The following is a 9999-nucleotide window of genomic DNA, read 5'->3' on the forward strand; positions in this document are numbered from 1 at the left end:
AGTCTGAAAAGGAAAGTGGTCACCCTTGAGGATAAAGTAGTTAAGCAAGATAAAGCTTTTGAGACTGAAAGTGGACACTGCTATGACTTATTGGCCCGAATGGAAGTAGAAATACAGCAGCTGCAGGATCAGCATCTTCAGGATTCTCATGTGTTGGAGGCTCGCAATAATCAAGTAAGGTGATTGCTTATAGAAAAGGGTCGAACAAGAGACAGGATTGAGACCATTGTCCACGCCATCCTTAGGAGATGTCGGGCATGTGAAGACATGACCCGCACTAACTTCTTTTCGGCGGTAATAATTTATGTCAAGCGAACCATGTATGAGCTGGAGCAACTTGAAAGGGATTTGGCACCTAAACCCGCGGCGAGGCCGAACGATGCCCCGCGGGCACCCACTTTTGAAGCACTAATGTATTCATAGATCGAGTCCGTATTTTCCATTCTAGAGTTTGTTGTTTGTCAGTCTGTTTTCTTTTTGCGTCCAAGTATGCTAGTATGTTCAGAGTTTGTATTTGAGTTTAGTTGGAGTCCGTTATTTTCCATTTCAAAATGTTTAGTTTGTAATAGAATGTTGTGGTAATGAAAATCTGAAAATTCCCAAAAATTTGTTCCTTTATTTTTGCACTTATTTTCACAAACTACGCCTGGTCTGATTCGTGCGGGGTCACGATACGTAGGCAATATCCATAGGATTCGACCGTAACCAAATGAAGAGCGAAAGAAATAAGAAAAACAAGAAGGGGGGAAAAAAGAATAAGAAAAGAAAAGAGCGGAAAAATGAGAAAGGAATAGAATGCAGAAAGAAAAGATGAAAGAGAGAAAAGAAAAGAGAAAAGAAAACAAAAAGAAAAGAGAAAGCTTACAGTGGGAACTAAGGAAATGCCGGGATGACGCATGCGGCTGAACAAATGCATAATAGAAATGGTTAACTGTATAGGTGCATTCATGCCCAATGTACAGTTATCCAATCTGTTAAGTCCTAATTGCTAACGGAATTGTTGTCTACATGTGTAAGTCCAGGTAGGTGGTTAGTTGTTTGGCATTCTGGCAACTCATCCATACAACACCTGGTCTAAAGATAAAGTGAACATGACTGGCCCGGAATCTGATACGAGTATTGTTGACCCATCAAAAGAAGTAGAAGAAATGGACGTTCATGCAATGAGGGAGGAAATGTATAAATTGAAACAACAGATGGCTGAAATGTACCAAGCCTGGGCAAAGGGGCATCCACCACCAGTTTATCCCGCTAACCCCGCTTATATCCCACCATTGGCTCAGCCTCAGGAGCCGCCCACCGTGAATTCATCTCCAGCATTTCCACTCTACCAACAATGCCAAGGCACCACTTATCATACATCACAGGCTCCTCCATCCAAACAAGTTTCATACCCCCCCTCCACCAATTACTCCTATTTTTGTGGCACCTCCGCCTGCTACCCTACACCGATCTCCTAGTGAACCTCTGTTCCAAACGCACGACAACCAGTACTATCCTCCTGAGCCTACCTTCAAAGTACCAGAACCCTACTCTTATACCCCTCATCTTGATCTCATGGCAGGCACCAAGATGCCGCCCAAAAACCCTGAGCAGGAGGAGATGATCAGAAAGGTCAAAAGCCTGGAGCAATCATTCCGAGACATGAGGGGGTTAGGGGGCCAAGTAAGTGTGTCCTATAAAGATTTATGTCTGTTCCCAGATGTTCAGTTACCGGTCGGGTTCAAGATGCCTAAGTTTGATTTGTACGATGGGCATGGTGACCCAGTAGCACATTTAAGGGGATTCTGTAGCAAGATGAGAGGAGCATGAGGGAGAGATGAATTGTTGATGGCGCATTTCAGCCAACGTTTGAGCGGATCGACGTTGGAATGGTACACTAGACAAGACCATAGCTGGTGGTACACCTGGGACGACTTGGCCCAAGCCTTCGCCTGTAAGTTTCAATACAATCTCGAAATCATCCCAGATCGATTGTCATTAACAAAGATCGAGAAGCCCGGTGAGAGCTTTCGAGAATATGGGTTCCGTTGGAGAGAGCAAGCGGCAAGGGTTGACCCCCCGATGAAAGAGAGTGAAATGGTTGACTATTTCTTGCAGGCTTTGGAGCCCATCTATTTCGGTCATTTGGTGTCAGCAGTGGGCAAGTCCTTTAATGAAGTTGTAAAAATGGGAGGCATGGTTGAGGAGGGACTCAAATCCAATAAGATCATGAGTTATTCAGCAATCAAAGCAACCACCCAAGCCATTCAAAACGGCACTGGGGGTGTGCTTGGGAAGAAGAAGAAAGAAGAGGTTGCAAGTGTCGAATCCGGATTATGGTCCAGGTCTGGAAGCCCTTCACCATAATACAACCAACCCAGACCCCACCACCCAAATTACCCGTATACCCCATATGGCCCTCCTCAACATTATTATCCACCACCAGAGCCACACTTTTCCGTCCATCATGCCCAAACTTATACCCAGCCTCCGGCTCAAGCGCAATGGCGTGCGCCGGATACCCAAAACACATACCCAGATCCACAAAACACATATCCACACCCGATGGCTTATAGGCCAGGAGCCGGTTTTCGCCCGAACCAAACTTTTAGAAATGAGAAAGTCCAGAACAAAAGAACCTTTACTCAATTGGGAGAATCTTATACCACTCGCTTCCATAGATTGAAAGAGCTTGGAATGTTGACACCAATCGAGCCCAAAACGCCAAACCTCCCTCCAAGAAACCTGGACCATTCGGTCAGCTGTGAGTATTGTTCAGGGATGTCAGGGCATGATACTGAGAAATGATGGAGATTGAAGAACGCGGTGCAGAAACTTATTGATAATCGCCGTATTGAAGTACAGGCTCCGAAGGCGCCAAACATTAATCAAAACCCGTTGCCGGCACATCATGAGGCCAACATGATTGAACTGCTATATGAGGGAGCAGAGCCTAAAAAGCCCTCACAGACGGTCATGATGATCCGTTCTATTGAGGCTAAGGAGAAGGAAAATGCAGTTAGGGCAAAGCCAACAACTCAGCCAAAAGGGGTGAATGACAAGCTAGTGGTGGTAATAGGGAAAGGGTCGTCCGTCGTCACAAAGAAGCCAGAACCAACCAAGTTAGTGGCACCAGGGGCATCATCTGCACCCGTGGTTGTTGTGAAAGGGGCCTACATAGAACCAGTTGTCATAAAGCCGGTAGTCCAATTACTCGTGGTTGATAGCAAAGCCGTGCCGTGGAAATATGAAAAGGTAGTGGTGACATACAAAGAAAAGGAAATTGAGGAAGAGAGTTGTGAGGCGCAAGGATTAACTCGGTCAGGACGTTGTTTTGCTCCCGAAGAGTTGAGAAAGGCCAGGGTTACTAAAGACAATCCAGTACTAGTCTTTAGTAATCAGACAACTATGTACAATAATCAAACTGCAAACGTATTGCATCTAATCCAGTATTTTTTAAGAGAACCAGGCATATACAAATGACGATCATTTTATCATAGAGATATAATCACCAAGTCAGCAAAGTCAGAGGACTAACTTTCTTATGTACTAAGTTCCTTGCTAATCTATGAACTATATATGTAGGTTTATGACATATATACACACACCGCTTGAGGGGGAAGATAGCTAGACTTAGACCAAGTTAAATACGTACAGAAGTAACAGTGCACATACTAGTGTCTTACATCAGATAAATGTAATATACACATTGTAAAGTATGCCTATAAAAGACTCCATCACACGACATTCAACTTTACGCATTCTCCCAATCTTTTCTCCTTTTTTGTCTTCTCATATACCTCTTCACCCCTTCTAAATCAATCCCGAATGAGTATGACATTTTGGTACAATGCATAGTAGCTAAAATCAGTGCGTTGATGCTTCTCTAGTCACTCAACACAAAGTTTTCTACTAGTGTCATTTCCATCATAGTAGTTATATAATAAGCTTATGAGGATTCCATAAGGTTGTTGTATAATTAGATAAGCTATAATGGAGGAAAGGACCAAAAGAGGACAGTGCATCCACCCTCTTCTCTAGATTGCTTCTAGTTGAAACATAACATTTCTCCCCTTTTCCCATCCATTTTGGTTTAACATATTGATTCATCTTATTGTCCAATCAATATATAGATAGAAATAATTTTTGTATTTGTGTCATTCTTTCACCAAAGGGAAAACCAACATCCATATACATACAAGTGTGTTCGCAACCGCTAAAAATTATCAACTTTAATTTTAGGAGGACTAATATTTCGACAATTATACGTGGCACTCAGTGAAACTGATAGCACGAAATTGACATTCAGAATAAACTATTAGAGAAGATGATTTAATCGTGGCATGAGATATAGCAGTTGCTCGTTAAAAACAGATATCACTCAACAGATGGGGAGTCAAATCACAATCTATGCTCTGGCCTCTCTCATCCCTGCTTTTAGTTGAGATGCCTTTTTCTAGAAAAATTATCACCCAATTCACATAGAAAAGGTAAATTTTTGAACCTTACCTTGATGAGAAGAAACTCGAAGATGAGCAGCTGTTGTCAATGGAGGTGACGAGCAGTTTCGTTCGCTAATTGCTGAATTTTAGGAGTAGAGCAGTTTCTCTAATTATTTGAATTCGTCGTAGCAGATCTCTGCTAATTCGTTCAAAACTGAGGTTTATGATGGAACTGTTAGAGAAGTTGACGTTTCAGGCTTTTTAGGTTTATACGAACTGTTTAAAGAATTAGTCGACGTCTTAGGGCTTTTCCCTTTTCTTAGGGGCCTTAATAATTATTTAACGACCGACTATGTTATATTTAACGGCCGAGTATTATTCCCTCGTAAATATTGAGCTAAAAATTAGTTTTAATAACTGGAAAAAAATTTGGTTGCTATAAATACACTTATAATGACCGGATTTATGTCCCTTTGTTAAGAAATGATCGTTAAAAATCAAATTTCTTGTAGGATACATATATAATGATGGTTTTTTTATTTTCAATTATTAAGTTGTCAACTTCCTTAATCAACTTTTGTTGTTCTAACATATATATATATATATATATATATATATATATATTCAATTATTAAGTTGTCAACTTCCTTAATCAACTTTTGTTGTTCTAACATATATATATATAAATTGAAATTTTAATACTGTATCAAGAGGTGCTCTTAATTTTATAACAAACAACAAGAAAAATAAACAAACAATATGGGAGAGTGTTCTACATATGAACAACGTAACTCCCATTTTAGTTGAATAAGATGATAATGAAACTCAAAAAGAACAAATTTTTACTCAAAAAGAACTAAAATAGATAAATATAAGGTCTTCTATTTATTAAAATCTTGGCGTTAGATCACCAATTTTATTGAGCCACCTCCGCATAAAAGCATACTCCATATCCAGGACCGTTCCAAGTCTCGTCTTCTAAGGAATATTCAATGACGCATCTTCTGATAGGAGCAAAGACAGTTTTGAGAACCAATATCATCTGCTAGGCAAGGAGGCAGAGTTGTTCCAACCTGGTACCATTTTTCCCTCTCTTGCATTAAATCATTAAAAAAACTGTCTATTGTTTCTCTTGTGATACCTGGCATGACTACAACATGTGCCATATCTCTTGTGCAAGAGAGTTGCCAATGACGAATGAACTTAGGGTCATTAGGTCGTTCAAATACAACGATAATGCTAGACTCGTTGAGCATAGCGCTAATTCCTGCTTTATGAAGTCGGCCTTTCAAATATCGGGCATTTTCGTTGCATATTTTGGCATCTTGTTGCAATCCGGCACGACCTTTCATGCATAAACTGTACCATAAGAATATTGGTGCCAGGCCATTTCGACTACCAGAAATTGTAGCATCCACTGAGGCAATATACTCTATTTTTGTGGAGAGATGACTGATGTAACTTTTCCTTGTTATCTGAATGCCACAAGGCATTGGACATCCCAGGAATTTGTGGCCTGAAATTGAAACACTGCCTATCGGTTTCTTGAAGGTAATTGTTTTCGCCTGTTGTCAAATATAATAGAGAACTAGGTCACTTTCTATATGTTTCCTAGATGGAAAGTTATTTATTTCAAGAACATAATGGATTAAATAAATCTTACGTGTTGGATAAATGGGATTATTAGCCCATATAGTGCAGCGTCACAATGGATGTAATACCTATCATTGGAATAACCACATTTTTGCAGTATTTGTAGGATCAGATCAATATCATCAATAGCCCCTTTGAAGGTAGTTCCTACAAATATGTTAAAAGTATTAGTACTTTGATCTATGAAAATCAGGGTAGAGCTACAATATTAGGAATGGATTCAAATGAACTTATAATACCTTTTGCTAGACCTTATATTTATATTTTAAAATCTATTAAAATATGTATAAATAATTAATTGCGCAACTAAAACAAGCTATGAATTTAGTGGCACGTTAGAATACATAAACTTTAAATCATGGCTCCCGTCTGATGAGAACTAGAAGATTAATTGACCATATTAAAGCTCGGGAGCTAAAGAATCTAATTATATTATTACCAATATTGACATTGATGATGGCTGGTTTGTTCTTGTTGAGAAGTAACTTTGATCTCAGATCTGCATAATCAATTTCCCCATTAACTAAAGTATTGATTGTCTCTATCTCCATTCTGTACATTCTTGCTGCTTTAAAAATCGAGTAATGTGAATCCTTTGATGCATATATTATCCCAGTGGGATGTAACTCTCTCCTGCACAAATATTATTGAAATGGTAAAAGTGAAATACATCATTTGAATATGAGGTCTCTAAATGTGTACAATACTCTTTTTTAGATCAAGTATAAATATTGTAGAATATCTCCAAGTACAAAATACGTTTGTCAGACTATTCTACAACAACAATCACGTTTCTGTCCCAAACAAATTAGGATTGACTATATAAATCTTCACGGAGGGTCTTACTCCATTTAAACCCATTTCAGGCCAATGTTATTTATATATATATATATTAAAAAAAAGTACTATATCAACTTCTCAAGTGATGACTCTTAAATCGGAAGTAGAAGAAACTTTGTCTATCAATGGAAATGGGAAAGTGATACCTACCCAATCAAAAGACCATGGAGATTTCCCTCTGTGCCACCATTTGTAATGTATCCCCAATATTCATCCTTCTCAATTTCCCAGAGTTGCGCAAACCAATCTAAAACAGCCACTTCAAAATCTTTTGAATGGAAATCGACAGTGTTCTGAGTGAAGGGATCTCCACAGTTGTTCAAGTGGAATTGCAAAAGTGGAGCTAAAGCAGCATGATGCTCATAACATATATTAACTGGATAACCTGTAAATTAAGAACCTAGTTAAAGAGTCTAAGTTTAAACATTCCGAGAAGAAGTATGACTAAAAAGTTTTTTTTTTTTTTTTTTTACATTATTCTTGATATAGTTTCTCTAATCTCGTTGTGAAATTAAATATGGCACATGTATGAAATTAACTAATAGTCTACATATTTTTTAATTAATAACGAGAGACTTCAAAAATATATTGCATGCATGATGCAGTACTGTTAGTTGTCCGAAGCAATAGTTGTTATTGGTACTGTTAGTTGTCCGAGGTACCCAATAGTAAAAATTGTACATGTATATACAAATTGTGGAATTGAGCCATCGATCAAATAGAACACAAACTATATATTAGAAACATGTGGAGAATTAGGCACATTATTATTATGGCATGAGGGAGAAAGTAGTTAGGGTGACAAAATATGAGGTAGATATTTAATATTTCTCTCACCTGAAAAGTTTGTCACATTTTCTCTTTACATGAGATGTTACATGGCCTCGTTTCACTTAAAAAGCTAAGTTCTTTTATTCCAAATATGTCCTTCAATTATAGGCCAACAGGTATGATTGGTAAGAGAGGGTTCTAGTAACTCAAGGAACAGTTGAATAAACATGAAAATTTTAATTTCCTATGTGTCCACCGGCCTGATGATGAGAGAGCTTGATACCAAGAGCGGATCTAGTGCAAAAGTTATAGGTTCACGTGAACTCAGTAACTTTTACACAAATTATGTATTTCGGGAAGGATAGCAAAGAACTTTACTGTACTTCATGCAGTTGATCTCGCGTCTATCCAAAGATATCCAGACTTACAATCTATAGACCTTAGTTTGCTAGTCTTTTAATTTTATTTTGTTAAATTGTGTCTAAAATTTAAATTTGATGACTATATTTAGACAAAAGTCCAATGAACATATTCTTACCTATATGATATTCTGTCCGATGGGACAATGTCTCGATATATTGAGTCAAAATTCTGTCTAGTTCTTGCGAAGACATTTTATTATCTTTTTCATCAGGTTCCACCACACTAAGACTCAAATTCTTCCGTGGTGGCGGTGGCGCATTGATTTCACCTTTTGTTGGGACAACCATTATGTCAAACTCCTATCTCATAACCACAAAAGAAGAAATTTCAATTACAAATATTTTATTTTGAAATTGAAAGAATGAATATGCGGTTAATAAATAATTTATCATAAAGAATACTAGTGAGTTGGCTCGTCTTTGAACTTGAGTATGAAAGAAAATAATATTGAAAAAACTAGAGCATGAATATTACGTACCCTTTCAAATCCCATTCTTAGAGCTAAAGAGGTGTCTCTGTCTGAAACTATTGGGATTAGTCAGAATGGTCTCAAAGAGATGAAGGTTTTGCGCATCTAACTTCTTTTGGTTCCTCCAATTTATAACAGTTGAAAGTTGTTTTCCCTTCTTAACTTTTGTTTGGTGAAGTATTAAATTTGTCCTCTGTCAGGTTGGGGTCGTTAATTAAAGGAAATTATAATGTCTCGCATGGAAATGAAAAACGTGCCCTTATTGTTATTGGTCCAATATTTCCTCCACGTGAGCTTTGTAAAAGATGTTTTTCACCGCTAGGAGAGAGGGAAGATGTGTATAATTTTTATATTACGTTTGAAATCACAATTTGAAATTTTTGAGTTCTCGATTTTAGGTGACGACATTAGAGGTTAGTAATTGAATTCTGAATTTAATTTTTATATATATTTAATAAATTTATAAATACAAATATACTATTTGAATTAAAGTATAAGTAACTTTCTTACTCCGTCCGTCCCTGATAATTAAATTGAATCATACTATTAATATAGGTTCATAGTTTATGATCAATTCTAAAGGGGTAGATTAAGAGTATTTTGAAGTCATTGTCGCAAAGAGGCAATCGGTTCAATGGTACGTTGCGCTCAATGACATAATATCTTGGAGAAAATCTTTAAACTCGTCTTTTTGCCTACCGCTAAATCGTCCAATATATAATATTCCATCCGTTTAAAAAATGACACGATTGTCTGGGATAAAGTGTGTCTACCTAAGGCAGTTGGTGGACTCAACTTAAGCAATCTTCACATTTGGAATATTGCTGCCATTGTCAAAATTTTCTGGGATTTATCTCACAAGCAAGACAAATTGTGGATTAAGTGGATTCACACTGTGTACATCAAGGAGCGTCGTATAAATTCTATGCCTATCCCTATGAATGCAAGCTGGATGGTGAGGAAGATATTGGAAGCAAGGGAGATCATAAATCAGCTGCACATGCCATTAGAGGATAAGAAAAACATCATTAAGCAGATATATCTTCAATTGAGTCCAATGTTACATAAAACTACCTGGAGAAGTCTAATGTGTAACATTGCTGCGAGACCTAAGACTATAATCATAATGTGGCTTCAATGCCATGGGAGGTTACTTACTGTGGACATACATAAGAAATGGAGACTCAGTGTAAATGACTCATGTGTGTTATGTCAAACTAACTTGGAGACAAGGAATCATCTATTTGCTGAATGTGACTATGCTAAAAGGTTGTGGTGTAGACTGAGTCAATGGGCAAAGGTACAGAACATTAGTAGTTCAACATGGGAGCAACAACTACAGATCATTTGTCAGCACACAAAAGGGAAATCAACTGTAGCAAAACTTCCCAAGATGATGTATGCTGAATAAGCATGCTC

General features: G+C 37.7%; 2 protein-coding genes across 2 annotated transcripts; one reads left to right on the top strand and one right to left on the bottom strand.

Annotated features, from left to right (window-relative positions):
* Positions 1 to 5126: 5126 nt before the first annotated feature.
* LOC104228428 (histidine decarboxylase-like) lies at positions 5127 to 8693 on the bottom strand. The gene is made up of 6 exons (XM_009780893.2): positions 8590 to 8693; positions 8227 to 8410; positions 7068 to 7302; positions 6517 to 6710; positions 6088 to 6224; positions 5127 to 5989 (listed from the first exon to the last, which is right to left on the bottom strand). The coding sequence occupies exons 1-6, from the start codon at positions 8602 to 8604 to the stop codon at positions 5414 to 5416; spliced, it is 1341 nt and encodes a 446-aa protein (XP_009779195.1). The 5' UTR covers positions 8605 to 8693; the 3' UTR covers positions 5127 to 5413.
* An 824-nt stretch (positions 8694 to 9517) lies between these two features.
* Positions 9518 to 9991, top strand: LOC138875940 (uncharacterized). The gene has a single exon (XM_070154820.1). It carries the CDS (start codon positions 9518 to 9520, stop codon positions 9989 to 9991), a length of 474 nt encoding a protein of 157 aa, XP_070010921.1.
* Positions 9992 to 9999: the final 8 nt, after the last annotated feature.

This window comes from Nicotiana sylvestris, chromosome 8, assembly GCF_000393655.2.
Source record: "Nicotiana sylvestris chromosome 8, ASM39365v2, whole genome shotgun sequence".
Lineage (NCBI taxonomy): Eukaryota > Viridiplantae > Streptophyta > Magnoliopsida > Solanales > Solanaceae > Nicotiana > Nicotiana sylvestris.